At 51.4% G+C, this 16,601-nt stretch overlaps 1 protein-coding gene across 6 annotated transcripts in view; it reads left to right on the top strand.

Moving 5' to 3' along the window:
- mrtfab (myocardin related transcription factor Ab) overlaps positions 1-15,678 on the top strand; it is a 49,956-nt gene extending 34,278 nt beyond the window's left edge. For 5 of the 6 annotated variants that reach the window (XM_084475283.1, XM_084475285.1, XM_084475282.1 and 2 more), the window contains 17 exons: positions 105-170; positions 4,516-4,571; positions 4,778-4,853; positions 5,943-6,095; positions 7,179-7,339; positions 7,468-7,605; positions 7,900-7,962; positions 8,333-8,517; positions 8,763-8,934; positions 9,037-9,405; positions 9,860-11,056; positions 11,719-11,931; positions 12,303-12,419; positions 12,691-12,831; positions 13,251-13,343; positions 13,786-13,846; positions 14,035-15,678. In XM_084475283.1, the coding sequence (XP_084331409.1) occupies positions 105-170; positions 4,516-4,571; positions 4,778-4,853; positions 5,943-6,095; positions 7,179-7,339; positions 7,468-7,605; positions 7,900-7,962; positions 8,333-8,517; positions 8,763-8,934; positions 9,037-9,405; positions 9,860-11,056; positions 11,719-11,931; positions 12,303-12,419; positions 12,691-12,831; positions 13,251-13,343; positions 13,786-13,846; positions 14,035-14,612 (3,839 nt within the window). In that variant the 3' untranslated portion in view covers positions 14,613-15,678. The remainder of the gene's footprint in view (positions 1-104; positions 171-4,515; positions 4,572-4,777; positions 4,854-5,942; positions 6,096-7,178; positions 7,340-7,467; positions 7,606-7,899; positions 7,963-8,332; positions 8,518-8,762; positions 8,935-9,036; positions 9,406-9,859; positions 11,057-11,718; positions 11,932-12,302; positions 12,420-12,690; positions 12,832-13,250; positions 13,344-13,785; positions 13,847-14,034) is intronic. The other variant, XM_084475284.1, reaches the window with a different exon arrangement.
- The last annotated feature ends 923 nt before the right edge of the window (positions 15,679-16,601 follow it).

Genomic DNA, 16,601 nt, shown 5'->3' on the forward strand with positions numbered 1-16,601 from the left:
GGAGGGGGGACACAACCTGCCCGGCGCTGTCACTCGGGAGGCCTTTGACTCATACGTTGTTTCTCTCTCTCCTCCTCCACCCTGCTCTCTCTGTATCCATGCAGCCCTCCAGCTTAAACTCCAGCAGAGACGAACCCGCGAGGAACTGGTCAGCCAAGGGATCATGCCACGTAAGTCCACACACACTCACCGCACCGCCCCTCACCTAGCGCCAATGCGCCCCACCTAGCCCCACTGCACCCTACCTAGCCTCACCTAGCCCCCCCGTGCCCTACCTAGCCTCACCGAGGCTCACCTAGCCTCACCTAGCCCCCCCGCGCCCTACCTAGCCTCACCTAGCCTCACTGTGCCCTACCTAGCCTCACCGCGGCCCACCTAGCCTCACCGCGGCCCCCCGCACCCTACCTAGCCTAACCTAGCCCCCCTGCACCCTACCTAGCCTAACCTAGCCCAACTGCACCCTACCTGGCCTTACCTTGCCACTTCAGCGTGCCTAGTGCTAGGATGTTAGCGTTTATGGATGCTTGATATCATCTAATCTGTGGTCGCATGGTGACGGTATTTTTACCCGTAGCATCGTTTGTTGCAACATACACATACAATTCTAGAAAAGGAGGTGTTTTCCTACGTTACTTGAAAAGCGGTGTGTGTGTGTGTGTGTGTGTGTGTGTGTGTGTGTGTGTGTGTGTGTGTGTGTGTGTGTGTGTGTGTGTGTGTGTGTGTGTGTGTGTGTGTGTGTGTGTGTGTGTGTGTGTGTGTGTCGGTCTGCTGCAGCTGGTTTCGTGTGTGTGGTGTTGCATGGTGATGTATGGTGATGTTGCACAGCATCCACCTCTTGTCCGTATCTCATCACAACTTCCTCTAATGCCACTGGTCAGTTGGTGGTGAAAGCATGCTGGATCGTTACCAAATGCTCTGCTGAGCCACTCTCCTCCACACTAGCTGGCCCGCATACCAACACAATTCTGTGGTGGGAGACCCCCACTACGGTGGGAGAGTGTGCAGCGTTTCTGGATACTGTAATATAATGACAAAGCTTGAATGAAGTCTATTCCCTGTGCTTTAATTTCAGTATAATGTACGCTCTTATTGTATGTGTTGTACATTCTTGCACTTAAAAATAGTACTTAGCATTGTGTAGCATCTTATCCTAGCTATCTTTGTTGTATACGGAGAATGGGTTAACCTAGCGATTGTTAGTGCTTGGCACTTGGTACTTTGCACATCCTTACTGTACAGACAGCGATATATTGTTGTTTCTCTTTCTTCTGACAAATGTACTTGACAGTACTAATACAATACCTGACGGTTCTTATTGTAAGTCGCTTTGGATAAAAGCATCTGCTAAACCCCCTGAATGTAAATGTATTTGTAAAATCCAAGAACAAGTGCAGAGAACTATCCAAACGTGGAACATTAAAGTTCATTGTTACCACTTTGTTCATTGACAACGTTAGACCTCACGTTAAGGCCGCCTGTGTGGTCGCCAGTCAGAGTCACCTGATCCAGCGTATTACCCAGCCGGTGGAGCTGGAGTCCTGACTGTGTTTACATTAACTATGTACAGGTCTTACTTAACTGTGTGCATCCCGGTGGGGGAGCACGGCCTTCACATGGAACCCACATGCATAGAAGATAGTGTGTCTGGTGCCAGCACTGTCGTCATGTTGTGTGGGTGTGTGCGCACATTGCCTTTTTGTGTGTTATCATCACACCAGACAGCTTCCTCTTCTTCTGTCCCTACTTCCTGTTTCGTGGTTCCGCTCCGTTTGAACAGAAGACACTGCTGTATGCTCTGTATTTATAGTCTGAAGATGGGTTTGGGTTCTTCTGTGTAGTCGGGTGTTTCTTCTGGTTCTTGGTCTGGTTTGAACTGTGAGGAGAATGAGGAAGTAGCACCTTTTGTCCTTCTTTCAATAAGGAAGAATACTAAACTGAATCTGGTTTTAAGTTCAGTGAGTTTGAAAATATCAAGAGCATAACAATCCTGCATGATCCAAACCCCACCTGGTGTTAACCTATTCCTGCCGACGGCACTTGTTGAAAATATTTTTGGCCATCGGTCTGCCTCCATGACAGGTGGCCAAAGCAAACGACCTAGCAACCGGCCCAATGTTATCAACCAATGGCTGCCCTGATAGCGTCCCACCCATTTAAAATGAACTTGATCCCCATGACCACATAGTTCTGGGTCAGACACAAAGGGCCAAAGAACTGATGGCACTAACCCTGCTAACAACAGAGGCTTCCTGGCTTCTGATTGGCCAGTGCATCTAGGTAGTGTTGCCATCAGAATCGCTTCGACACCATCGTTGAAGTCCTGCATCTCAGTCCTGCACTTTACTGCTGCTCATGTACTGTTGTGAGTGCAGATGTCCCAGCAGACGGCTGTAGGGCTGGTTGTTGTTTCCGTCATGGAATGTGCTGTTAAACTAATCCCTGCTGAAGCCCAAACTGAGACCAGCTTGTGTGTGTTGGTGTGTGTTTGTGTTGGGGAAAGAACGCACAGGAACACAGGGGGACTAGAGTCTATGCAGTTCATGTATTTGAACTCCCAGTAATGGATGTAGTGGGAAGAGGTCTTACTGGTAGGATAATGGGATATCATTATCCTCCTAATGGAGGATGATCCACAATGTGCAGCCTCGTCTCTACTTGGCTTTGTTTCTCAAAGTACAGCAGACATATTCAGGGCCTCAGTGAGATTTCTCAGGAACACTCATGAGAGGTAACGGGTCTGTAGTAGAAGGACAGCATTCAGAGCAGGAAGTGGAGCTGGTCAACAGACGGCTCGTATAATAATAACAACAATGGAGCAGGAACGACAGAGTGCAGAGCCCAGGGTGTTGGACCCCCAGCTGAAAGGTTCCAGGTTCTACCCCCAATGCCTGGCCCAGAGGCATCCAGGAGCCAGATGCCCCAGCAGCTACCTGCTCCTTAAGGGCATGCATCAGGTTCCTATGGAGGTCGCTCTGGATAAGAAAAGAACTATAGGAAGGAGAGGGTGATGATAGTGTGGTCGTCCAGGGAGAGCCGGAGGAGAAATGAGAGATGTGTGGCGGGCTGAACCCAATGACTCCAGCATGGCTCGTGGGAGAAGAGGATGAGGAGGCAGAAAATGATCGGAGCAATTCCAGCCTGGCGGTCTGCTCCTCTCTCTCTCTCCTTCTCTCTGTGTCTGCCTCGCACGGCCTCTCTCTCTCCTCTCTGTGTCAACCTCACACGTCCTCTCTCTCCTCTCTCTGTCTACCTCGCACGGCCACACACCGGCCCTCCCTGTTCACACAGAGACGGTCTTGCACCTTAAGCTGATAACCTTCTCAGACACTCTCTGCGGCTAACGCTGTCCTTTAGCTCGGCGGCTAGCCACGACTGCCTTTAAGAGTTCAGGGTTTAGCCCGAACACGAAGGTGGAACAGGATTAACATGTTGGAGGCTTAAGTGTAGCACAGAGGATGTGGGTTAGGTTACATCACGGCGTGGTTCATCCGTGGGGGTGCATCGTGATAGAGACGGTTGAATGGATTCACCACGTGTAACCAAAGCCACTGGGATTGGATGTTATCTCCCGTGACCCTAAATCCGTAGTGAGTGTACCTTATTCTACACTCACCGGCCTCAGAGCCCTCCCCGACAGCCCTGCCTCCTGGGCTGGGGTCATGAGGAACGCCGAGGGTCAGCTTACACAGCGCTCTGATACAGGTTCATTCATAAAGGCTCGGAGAGTATGTTGTTTCACTTCAACTCTCGGACACTCTCTTGTTGTTTCCTGTTAAAGTAATCGACGTGATATGCTTATCCATGATAGAGCCGTATTAACCTGAGGCTGTAAAGATAAGGGTTGCCGGGTTGAAGACCGCTCGCCATGAATCAAGCCTATTGTGTGTTTTATTGATGGCAATATCGTATTTTGCTCTTGTGATCTCATGGAAGCATAGCTCACCTGGTACTTTGACACACAAACACACACACACGCTCTCACACACCCTGTGCTGTAATGTGGATAACAGCCCTACCGGGATTTGGTCAACTCTTGCCCAATCAGGAGAGCCCTGTGTTACATCACAGTAACGGTCGCGGCCCCGCCCGGCCCAGCTCAGGCAGACGACAACATGGGTGTGTAGTGCGTCTGTCTGGTCTGTCTGTCTGTTTGTTTAGTACCTGTGTATACATGATGTATACGTATGTAGTAATGTATGGAGTAATGTGTTTTAATGGCTGCTATGAGACGGGTACGTTGGGGTAGTCTGGACACAGACACACAGGCAGAACATGCTCCCATAGCTGACACACTGGACTCTAGCCCTGCTTGGCTTGGCGCCTCCGTTGTCCTTCAATCTGTGCAGATACTTCTGATGTGACTCCACCAGCACTTATCTACCACTCATCGTGGTTCAGAACGCAGCATCACCGCCTCCAACCACATCCCAGCCCTCAGTCTCTGTATATCTCTCTATCTGTCCTCCTACCTCTCTCTGTCTCCTTATCTTCTCTCTCTCTCTCTTTCTCCCCCAGCGCTGAAAAGCCCGGCAGCCTTCCACGAGCAGAGGCGGAGTCTGGAGAGAGCGAGGGTGAGTCTCCTGTGTTTACATCTCTGGTCTGCCCCTGTTCTGTGTGTTCTGTTCAGTGTTTCAAAATAAAAGCGCACACGTTTCCCCAAGGCAAGTGTCTCTGGTGTCCTTTTCCCTGTATGAACATGTCACCCTCACACTTCTTCTATTCCTCCTCTTTTCACTCCATCCTTACCTCCTCGTTAATCGATTGCTCCCCTCCCCAGACGGAGGACTACCTGAAGAGGAAGATCCGCAGCCGCCCAGAGCGATCCGAACTGGTCAGGATGCACATCCTGGAGGGTGAGCGCCACTCTGCCCCCCCATGGCGGGACGAAGAACTGTACTTTTTGTAGTTCTGTCGTTTTTTGTAACAAAACAATACAATGTAGTTCATTGAGTCAACACATCAGAACATCCTCAACTAACTCACAACACATGTCCAGAGGCAAGAGGAACAAGAGGAACCGACAACCAAAACCCTTTAGTTTTTCATTTGTGGAAACACACTTTGTCCAGCCTCACTTCCTTTCCATAGAAATGAAAGGGATAGATCCAAGAAGAGAAGTGTAGCCTCTTGGTTTCCAGTCGGCACCGTGACTCCACACTACACAACATTCCCAGGCACTAACGCTAATGGCAGGGCTGAAGTAGCATTACTACACACATCCCAAGTCATAATGGGACTGACACAGCTCCCTACAGCCCCACACGCCTCAGATCATTACAGAGGAAGAGGTTGAGCGAGTCTCAGTCACAGGTTTACCAGGGGAGGGGATGCCACCAGGTGACAGATCATTGGATCTTAACATTTCCCAATCACAACCATCAAGGGGAATTTCCTGCAGTGACAAACAAGCCATAGCAATTGGCTTTAAATACTCCAGTCCCGACATTAGGTCATCAAAGGGATTACTGGACCAATACTAATCATAATTAATTCAGCCTCAATATCGAACTTCTATTAGGCAGATGGGTTCTGATAACTTGTTACTTTATGTGGGGCAGGATGGTCTAGTTGGTGTTGTTAGACTCCCAGCCAAAAGGTTTCAGGTTCAAAACCCCAATGTCCTATAGCAACCTTGCTTCAAAATATTGTATGCTAAATTACTAAACCCTAATTAGTAAGTAAACCCCTAAATCACATTTTCCCCATGTTTGGTGTCATTAAGTGTTGGTGAACATCTTTAGACTAATATGTAAAGTAGTGACGGTAGTTTAGGTAAAATACAAGTAGTCTTTTGGCTGGAAACGCTTTCCCCAGTGGTAGTCCTGCATTGGAACGCACCCTTGCGGATCCTGTTCTTTGCTCTTCCTGGGTGGCCAGGAAGAGCAGAGCACCCTAATGAGACTCGTGGCCCAGGGCCTAACCTCCTCGTCCCGCCCCTGCAGAGACGTCAGCGGAGCCGTCCCTCCAGGCCAAGCAGCTGCAGCTCAAGAGGGCCAGGCTGGCCGACGACCTCAATGACAAGATCTCCCACCGGCCCGGGCCCATCGAGCTGGTCCACAAGAACATCCTGCCCGTGGTGCTGGACTCCCTGCCCGGTACGACACACGCACACCCGGAGGAGGGCTGCTCCTCTGGAGGAGGGCTGCACCTTTTCTCGGCCGCTTGTCTGACAAAGCAAACACGTTTGAGACCTTACTTTGGACTCTGGTGTCTTACATTGGAAAAGATTATGTTATGGATAATCAATTAATTAGTTGCAGTGAGGCTAAGAGCATAATCAAAGAGTCTGAAACACTTGGGAGACTGGACACATAGTTGTAAAGTTATTGGACACATAGTTGTAAAGTTATTGGACACATAGTTGTTAAGTTATTGTATACATAGTTGTAACGGCTGGCCCAAGTTAAATAATAACTGGACAGAGTGTAGAGTAGCTCTGGGAATCAGAAAAAACAAGGTTAATAGACATACGTGCACAAAATTCACACACACACACACACACACAACATACACAGATAAACATACACACATGAAAATACAAACATCTACATACACACATCAACACACACACAGATATACACACACAACATACATACAAAACATATACACACATAAACATACACACACGACATACATAAACATACACACATGAAAATACACGCACCAACATTTACACTCACACATGCATAAACATAGTTTCTCTTTCTTACAGTGGTTCCCTTGTCTTAAACATGTCGGGTCCATTCTTTGTCTTAACTTCTGCTTTCTATCTTCTTTTTCGGTGCAAGAGTCTAAAGGCCAAAACGATGTTCTAGTTATCCGTGATAAGAATGACTCAGACGTTATATGATTTCAAAACGTGGTGTGTTAAACTGAGACTGTCAACCCACCCACGTTTCACACAGCAAAACCCACCAACAGACGCATATGCAATGTTCTTCATTAATAGTCCCCGAGTGTTAGGAAATGCGTTGTATTCACTGCATGTTCATGAGCTTGCCTAACATCCGGCCGCCAGCATTAACACACACACTGGTCTGTTGAGACATGCTTTTGCGCTTTGAACACATCCAAACATTGTTAGCTTAACAGCTAAACACGCCCCCATGGGTGTATAGTATTATACTGTACTTGAAGCCCTACTAACTAAATTGTTTTGCCCCATCCCCATTTAACAGATTCTCCGAAGGGTGCCGGAGGGGAGAGCTCATTGGACGAGGACAGCAGCGATGCCTTGTCTCCTGATACGCTGACCAATCACGACTCTCCTTTGGGCTCCATTCCTCAGCTGTCCCCCTCTGACATGCTGACCCAGAACGGAGACATGTCCCCCTCCCAGGTAACCCTCGCTGGACCAGTCCTTATGTGTCCAGGATGAGTCGACCTCAGCGCTCGTCGGATCTGAATGAAAATAGGATGTGAACATTGAAACGATTGTTTACTAATTAACATGGTGTCGTTTTTCAGTTCCTCTCACAGCCTCCCCCGCCGCCTCCGCCCCCTCCTCCCCTGCTGACCAACGGCATTGACTCCTCCTTGTCTCAGAGGCTGACCAATGGGACGGCGGCAACGGCTAACTCCCGCCCATTGACCAGCCAGGCCAAGGTGAGTCATGTTGAGGAGAACCATTGATCGTTTACTCAGACACACACAATAATAAATCTAGACAACTGGTAGAGCATGGCATTAACCCTGCCAGGGTCATGGGTTTGATTCCCACTGGGGCTATGCTGAGAATGTACACACTCTCAGTATTTTAAGACATTTGGGTACAAAAAGCATCCGCCAAATCGTAGCTGAATAAATCTGACCTTTCCATCACTATGTCTAGCCAAGTTAAACTTGTTATACTTCCTGACTTTCACATCCTCTTCCTGTTGTGTTTTTGTCCGTGCTCAGTCCAAGAGCAGCTCAGACCGACCTCCACAGAGATCCAAGAAAGCCAAAGACAACAAACCCAAGGTTGGTGGAACGTAAACCAACCTCTCTCAAAGAGCATAAACTAACTTCTACTTAAAAGTGTATACTATCTTCTAAACTAACTTCTTCTTCCTACTTCTAGAGATCTTAACCAAATGTTGTTCTTATGCTCAAGCACACATGCAGTATTACTATTTACATAATTTAGTTATTATTAGCACTTACACATAATGTAAGCTGAACAAAAAGGGACCAAACATCAACATATGTGAAAGTAACTGGTTTAATAAAACGTGTTGTAAAGTAAACTCACCTAGCTAGTGTTGTCTGTCATTGGTTCACCCAATTTATACTTGACTTGGCGCTGAAAGCCTCTTCCTGTTACCCCCTCTAACCGGGTCTGTTCCATCAGGTGAAGAAGCTCAAGTACCACCAGTACATCCCCCCCGACCAGAAGGCCGACAAGGAGCCGCCCCCCCAGCTGGACTCGTCCTACGCCAAGATCCTCCAGCAGCAGCAGCTCTTCCTGCAGCTGCAGATCCTCAACCAGCAGCAGCAGCACTACAACTACCACACCATCCTGCCTGCCCCACCGAAGTGAGTCTAAAAACTACAACTACCATCTAACAAACTACAACTACCATCTAACAAACTACAGCTACCATCTAACAAACTACAGCTACCATCTAACAAACTACAACTACCATCTAACAAACTACAACTACCACACCATCCTCCCTGCCCTGCCCAAGTCTAAATACTACAACTGCTACTAATTGATCCGTCCAAGTAAGAACAAATATTTTCACTTTGTATTTAATAAATGTTCCATCTCTCCTCAGACCCCCGACGGAGACAACCCCGTCAACAAAATCAGGCCCCTCCCCTTCCCGTAGTGTATCCACGACGACGATAGGGACCCCCTCCAATCAGAGTGGGCCCCATCGTCAGAGCCAAACAGCACCAGGCGGAGCCAAACCAAGCACTTTACCGGCCAACCTCGACGAGTTCAAGGCAAGCTCAGACAAAACTACATTTCCCTGCTCCCAGACAGAACAACATCTCCCTGCTCCCATGTTACAGATCCAGCTCTTAATTCTGAGTTTGTTGCCGCAGGTTGCCGAGTTAAAACAGGAGCTGAAGCTCCGGGGTCTGACCGTGTCTGGCACCAAGATGGACCTCATCGAACGCCTCCGGAACTACCAGGAGCAGAACGGGGGCGGAGCCCCGAAGAACGGCCAATCACAGCCCGCACAACCACTCGCCCACAGCACCACACCCGCTCCCAATGCACTCCACCAATCAGGAGAGGGCCTGACCAAGGTGCCCTCGTTCTCATTGGCCCAGGGCCCCGTGCCCGGGCGGGTCATGCGCTTCGGCAGCACCAGCTCCAGCCCTCCGGTGTCGCCCACGCCGTCGGAGCGCTCGCTGGCCGGGATGAGCCCCGACGAGACCAGCTGCAGCGGGGACGCCTTCGGGGAGATGGTGAGTGGGGCCGGGGGCATGGTGGAGGGGGGTGAGTGGGACCGGGGTCATGGTGGGGGGGAGGAGGTGGTAGTTGGAGCGGGTTCATGGTGGGGGTGGAGAAGAAGGTAGTGGGGGTGGAATTGATGGGAGTGGAGGTGATGGTGTTGAAGGCGGAGGTGATAGAGGAGGTGAGGATGGAGGTGGTAGTGGGACTGGAGATTGTAGTGGGTAAGGTGGGAGTGGTGGTGATGGAGGAGGTAGTGGTGCTGATGGTGGTGATGGAGGTGGGGGTTCATGGTGGGAGTGGGGGTGGGGATGGAGGTGATAAGGTGGAGGTGGTAAGGGAGCAGACCAACAAGTTTACTTTAAGCGGTTTATAGATACAATCCTACCTAATGACTAAAGTAAACCCTGTTAATCTCTGTCATGTCTCAGCTCATGGTTGTTAAAGTGCCCCCCTCCCCCCCCACAGGTCAGCTCCCCCCTCACCCAGCTCACCCTGCAGCACTCCCCCCAGAACCCCTCGGCCGCCTCCCCCCTCTCCCAGGTGAAGGATGAGCACCACAGCCTCCTGCCGCAGCACAGCCCCTGCAGCCTCTCGCGGCCCTCGCCCGGCCGCGGCCCGCCCCCCGCCCCCACGCCAGAGCCCCAGGACTCCTCCTGCTCCCGGGACAAGGACCAGATGCTGCAGGAGAAGGACAAGCAGATAGAGGAGCTCACCCGCATGCTGAAGCAGAAGCAGCGGCTTGTGGAGACGCTCCGCTCGCAGCTGGAGCACAAGGCCCCCGCTGCCGCGACCACCACCACGGCGGCGGAGAGGGGAGGAACCATCGCCACCGCCACCTCCACCTCCACCTCCGTCGAGGCCAAACCCCAGACTCTGTTCAAGGCCTCGCTGCTGCAGCCCCCGACGCTGCCCAACGGCATGCTGGTAAGGATCAAGAAGGAGGCCAAGGAGGCAGAACATCACCATCACCAGCACCACCAGGAGGAGGAGGACGAGGAGGCCATGGAGGGGGTGACGGAGGAGGCGCAGGCCAGGCGGGGGGCTCAGCCCACCCAGTGCTCCCAGGAGACGCTCCTGAAGCTACAGCAGATCCGCAGGATTCAGGTGCAGCAGGCGGAGCAGCAGCAGCTGCTCAAGCAGCAGCAGCTCCTCAAGCAGCAGCAGCAGGCCCAGGTGGTTCAGCAGCAGCAGGTGGTTCAGCAGCAGCAGGTGGTTCAGCAGCAGCAGGCTGTTCAGCAGAAGGCTGCGGAGGCCAAGCAGGCGCCGGCCCCCCGGCTCGCGGGCCAGAAGACGGCGGGCGGCCAGCAGCTCCTCCTGCAGCAGCAGCAGATCCAGCAGCTCATCATCCAGCAGACGCAGCAGAAGCAGCTGCAGGCGCAGCAGCAGCAGCGGCTCCTCACCCAGCAGAAACTGGCCCAGCAGAAGCTCAGCGCTCAGGCCAAGCAGAGCAAGCCGGCGCACCAGAGCCCCAGCAAGGCCCCGGTCCAGACCCAGGCCCAGACCCAGGCCCGGGTCCAGCAGCCGGTGCAGGGCGGGCCACAGAAGACCCCGGTGCAGCTCCGGCAGGTGGAGGTGCAGGTGCAGAAGCCTGCAGGGGGTCCGGTGCAGCAGAAGAGACCGCAGAGGGCCGCGCAGCAGGCCACGGCCCCCCCCGCTCGCCAGGTACGTGGGGTTCAGCTTCAGGCCCAGGGCCTCTAACACAGTGGCCCCCCACCGGTGGGTCTGGGAGCCCACTGGGGGCGCCTGGGGTGCAGATGTAGACGATTGTGCATCGTTGCATGAATGAATAAATGTTTGAAGGTCTCATGAAGGTCCTGTTCATGAAAGCCCTGTGCAAGGGGATCATAGCCTATCTCTAGTAATCCTCTAAAACAATGTGTGTGGAATTACAAAACTATGATCAAGTACCTAAAAACACACGGCCAACTAACGGTGAGCATCTCTCCATCCTGCTGCCTCACCTCAACTTGACCTCTGTATTGGGGGCGCTAGTGGCTGGGGAGCTAGAGCGGGTTGGCTGGTCACCAGGAAGTTGCTAGTTTGATCCCTGCCTCCTCCTAGCCGAGTGTCGAGGTGTCCCTGGGCAAGGCACCTCAACCTCACCCTGACTGCTCCTGACGAGCTGGCTGTCGACTTGCATGGTTGACTCCGCTGTCGGTGTGTGAATGTGTGTATGAATGGCTGTGTGTCGCTTGGGTAAAATCGTCTGCTAAATGCCCTGAATGTGAATGTATAGATGTGGACTCGATAGATTGATAGATGGAAAGGTGTTAGGCGGTCATCAGCGTCCCAGAGGATGGAGGTAACCCTGTCGGTCTCTCCAGGTGGCCCCGGTCTTCATCAACCAGCTGAACGGCTCCCAGATGCCCACCCAGACCATCTCCCTGGACCTGCTCAAGGCCAACGGGACGCCCACACTGGTCACCGACGGCAACGGAAACCACTACCTGGTGGCACTGACCAGTAACACCAGTAACACCACGGACACTCAGAGCAAAGTGTCCCCGGGGAAAACCAACGGGCGCATCATGCTGCAGGTATGATACGTTACACTAGAGATTCTAGTTATGTTCCCGTTTGATTCTAGTTCATTTCCAGTTAGATTCTACTTAATTTCCAGTTGGATTGTAGTTATTTTACAGTTGGGACTCTACTTATTTTCTAGTTAATTTCCAGTTGGATTATAGTTCTTCTCTAGTTCAATTTGTCGTAGTTAAATTGAGGTTTAATTGTTGATGTTATCATTACATTCCAGTTCTTTCTTTTAGTTCAAGGGCAGTTATTTTTCCAGTTAAATCTCCACTTATTTAAAAACATTATTTCCATCCAACATATTGATTTAAATTCAGAGCTGCTAGTACTGACATGATCTGAGTGAACTCATATCAATCTTTCCTTCTCTTTCCAGCGACTACAGTCCACTCCAAACAAACTCCCCAGCCAAGCCATCAACCCCCCCTCTGTGGACCCCAAGTCCAGCGAGCCCCCCATGCAGCCGGTGCCGGTTGACCAGTCCGTCAAAAAGGTACGCTCCAGAACCGGTCCAGACCAGCTTAGGTCCACCGACACTGAGACAAATGGCCGCCGTCAGCATCAAACCGCCACAAAAGAGTGTGTGTGTGTGTGTGTGTGTGTGTGTGTGTGTGTGTGTGTGTGTGTGTGTGTGTGTGTGTGTGTGTGTGTGTGTGTGTGTGTGTGTGTGTGTGTGTGTGTGTGTGTGTGTGTGTGTGTGTGTGTGTGTGTGTGTGTGTGTGTGTGTGTACACTTTGAACTGACCTATCCCGCTTGTCACTCAGGTGCAGAAGGCGGGACTTCACCTGGAGACCAATGGCGCGCCAGAACCCAGCCAGACAGTCTCCGCCCCCCCCAGCCTGCAGCCTTTCTTTGAAGACATGGCCGACAGCGAGTGCCAAAGCACCCTCATCTCATCCTTCAAGGTAGCGTCAGCTCCTCCCCTTCCTGTCCTCTCTTCCTCCTCCTTCGTCATTTGATGACCTCTAGGGTCATCCCCTTCCTGCTCTTCACCCTCGTCTTCATCGTCCTCTTCCTACCCCCTGTTCATCTTGTGTTACTCTTCATCCTCATCCTCCTCCACACTCTCATTATTCCGCAGCTCTTCATCTCTTAAGTTGTTTCCACCATGCCTCTCAAACTCATTGTTCTCTCTCTCTCTCTCTCTCTCTCTGTCTCTCTCTCTCTCTCTCTCTCTCTCTCTCTCTCTCTCTCTCTCTCTCTCTCTCTCTCTCTCTCTCTCTCTCTCTCTCTCTCTCTCTCTCTCTCTCTCTCTCTCTCTCTCTCTCTCTCTCTCTCTGTCTCTACCTCCCTCTCTCTCTACCTCATCGCTCCATCCTGGCAGAGCGAGGAGGCGTGTCCAACCTACGACCGCCACGCCCTCTTCACCCCTCCCTCCCCCAAACCCAAATCTCCCTTTTCCACCCAGCGCCCAAAAGTATGTCCACCACCTCCTCCTCCTCCTCCTTCCCCTCTCCTCCCACATCCTCCTCCTCCCCATCACAGCGTCGCTCCACCCCGTCACTAACCTGTTCTCCTCCTCCTCCCCATCACAGCATCGCTCCACCCCCTAACTAACCTGTTCTCCTCACCTCCTCCTCCTCCGTCACTCCTGCACCAATGTGTATGTTCTGCTCAGTGTTTGCTCGTTGCACGACTAATAAAGGTTTACTGAATTATTGGGCTGAATGAGTCAGGATGTTTTTCATTGTGTTTGTTATTGTATTTGTGTTATGTATAACTGCATGGCTGTGGGCCTGGACGGTAAAGGACCTTAAAAACCCGTCAGTGGTTGCTTGGTTTGCATCAAGGTGTGGTTTGATTGGAGGAGATGGGGGGGCGTGTCTCAGAGTGGGTTATAATGATGTGTGGTTCTGCAGGAGAACGGGCTGAACAGCCAGCAGATGGATGACCTGTTTGACATTCTGCTGAAGAGTGGCGGTAAGAGACCTCGCCTCATCCAGGAAAGAGACGGACAAAAGGCCTGCCTCCAGCCAGACACTAACCTCTCTCTCTCTCTCTCTCTCTCTGTGTGTTTCTGTCATTTTCTCTCTGCCTCTCTCTCTGTCTCTTTCTTTCGCTCTCTCGTTCTCTCTCTCTCTCTCTTTTGCTCTCTCTCCCCCCTGCAGAGATCTCTGGCTTCAAGGCCAACCCGGACCCCTCCCTCGCCCACCTCCACGCCGACCCCCACTCCCCGGCCTCCCCCCGGCCCCTCTCCCCCCTGCACCTCTCTCCCCCGTCCCCCCCACCCCCGGACCCGGCGGGCTCCCTGGCTCCGCCCGGCCGCGTTCCCGCGGCGACGGGCGGCCGCCTGGAGGACTTCCTGGACAGCACCTCAGGGGGCGGGGCCTTGCTGCTGGGGGCGGGCCCTCTGACGCTGATGGACGAGCTCCACAGCCAGATGCTGGGCACGGCCGGGCTGCTGGACCACGCCCACTCCCACTCGCCCATGGACACGTCGGACCTGGGCTACTCCGCCCACCACCCCTCCCCCAGCCTGGGCTTCGAGGACCCCACCCTGGACAGCATGGACTGGCTGGACATCTCCATGGCGGGGGGGCCGGTGGTGGGCGGGGATGACGGGGGCGTGACCGGGAGCCGGGGGGCGGGGCTAGGGCCGTTGGCTCCGCCCACTCCTCCCAGCGTCTTCTCCGCGGACTTCCTGGACAGCGCGGACCTGCAGCTCCACTGGGAGTCCTGCTTGTAGCGCACAGTGACCCTAACCTCCCCCCCCCCCCACACACACAGACACACGCAGACAGACACACACACACACACACGCGTGTGAGTTCTCGTCCTGCTTTGCGAGCACACTTTAGTGTCTAAGTGCCGTCTCCCAACACGCGTGCAGAAGCACTCCCCTGTCTATACTGTCTCTACCACTGACACACACACACACACACACACGTGCACTCTCCCTTTGGGTCACATGCAGGAGGTTAGGAATGTAATATTTTCCCGGTTTTCCCGGTCATTCCTGCTGAACTGAGGGACCCTCTAAAAGGGAGTCAGCCATCTTGGACGGGAGGAGATAGAACGGGTCGATCCTCTGTCGGCCATTTTGGAGCCAGCTGACGTCTCTCAAACCAAACCTGCTGATTACTAAGAGGGCTCGTTAAGCGCCACAGTGGTTTCATTCTCACTGTGAGAGAGACGAGAGTCCGACGTCAGTCCTCACCTCACCTGAGAAGGTAGAAAAAGCAAAAGAATGAAACGCAGGCAGCAAACTTTGTGTGTGTGTGCAGGTGTCTCTGTGCCCCACTAACTTTGCACTTATGCTGAATTTGATTTGGTCAACAAATAATAAAAAATTGTTAGGCAGCTAAGGTCAACAGCCCAATCAGGACAGGTGGCTCGGTTAGTAAGCCCTGCCCCATCCTTGTGATTTATCCAATCCGCTGTACAACTGTAGGTAGCTGTTTACAACAGTGCGACCACACACACACACACACACACACACACAGTAAATCAAGCGCTAAACAGTGTCATGAGTTAAAAAAAAAAAAAACAGTTGCTGATGAAAGTCATCGGCGACAGCCATTGGTCGAAGGCCTTGAGGTGTGTGTATAGTATTACCTGGAGGAGTCTTGGCAGACCACTATGCATTGCTGTATATGGGGGTGTATATTATCGAATGTCCATAAATGAGTATTTTTCTTTTCTTTCTTGGTTGCTTTGAGTGGAGCTAGCTGGGGAAGGCCAGGTTTCAAATCAACTTGGACTCAACTTTTGTTATTTTTTAAAAGTGTTCAAGAAAATAAATATGCAATGTAAACTTAGATTGGTGTGTTTTGTATAATTCTTTCTATTTTCAAAAAATACAAACATTACATGGCTCACATTTCATACACTATGGTGCATAATGAATTCAGTTCATTATAAATTCATTAATAAACTCTTATATATAAATGAATCTATATAATTTAAATCGATGTGTGTTGTTCGGATGCTGCCACTAGAGGGCCCCGTCTCAACAGTTTGTTTCCGTTATGCTGAACGTGGTTTGGTAAAAAGCAACACGAGTAACCCTTGTAAGTATTGCAAAAACAAGGTTATATATCAAACCTTTGTAGCTCGAGAGACACACAAACATTCAATTGAATGGTTAATGTAAAAAAAAAAAAACAAGGTCTCACTGCACAATGGCCACCTGGAGGTCCCGGCGGTGGAGGCCAGCTGGAGGTTCCGGCGATGGAGGTCCCAGCAGTCAGGGTCAAGGCGGTGGAGGCCAGCTGGAGGTCCCGGCGGTTAAAGTTGACCAATCTTAATCTCAGGCCAGGCTTGTCCCTGGGTTGCTCCACTTGAATTTAAAACTTTCTTTTTTTTTCTCATCTGGGTTTTTGAGTTTCATTCCCTGAGGGCTTGATGTACTTTGGATGATATTTAAACATTTTCTTGCTGCATCAATATTTACCCTGCTATATCGTTACCCATTTTGTTTAGTTTGCTTTTCTATGTGGAATCGGTGTTTCAGTGTCCTTACATGTAATGTCTATGATCTGACTGTGATAATCTGACCACTTTGTCGCCACTAACCTTGAAGCAGAATGTGTGTGAATGTTTGAGACATGCAGGCTCTCTGTGGGCCTGTCAACATCTCTAACAAAAGGAGAGCGAAATTCACTTTTGTGCCATTTTCATGTGTATTCCATACCTGTGGTATTTCCTGTGAGACACACACCCTACTACATTAGTG

This window comes from Micromesistius poutassou, assembly GCF_964030765.1.
Source record: "Micromesistius poutassou genome assembly, chromosome: 11".
Taxonomy (NCBI): Eukaryota; Metazoa; Chordata; class Actinopteri; order Gadiformes; family Gadidae; genus Micromesistius; species Micromesistius poutassou.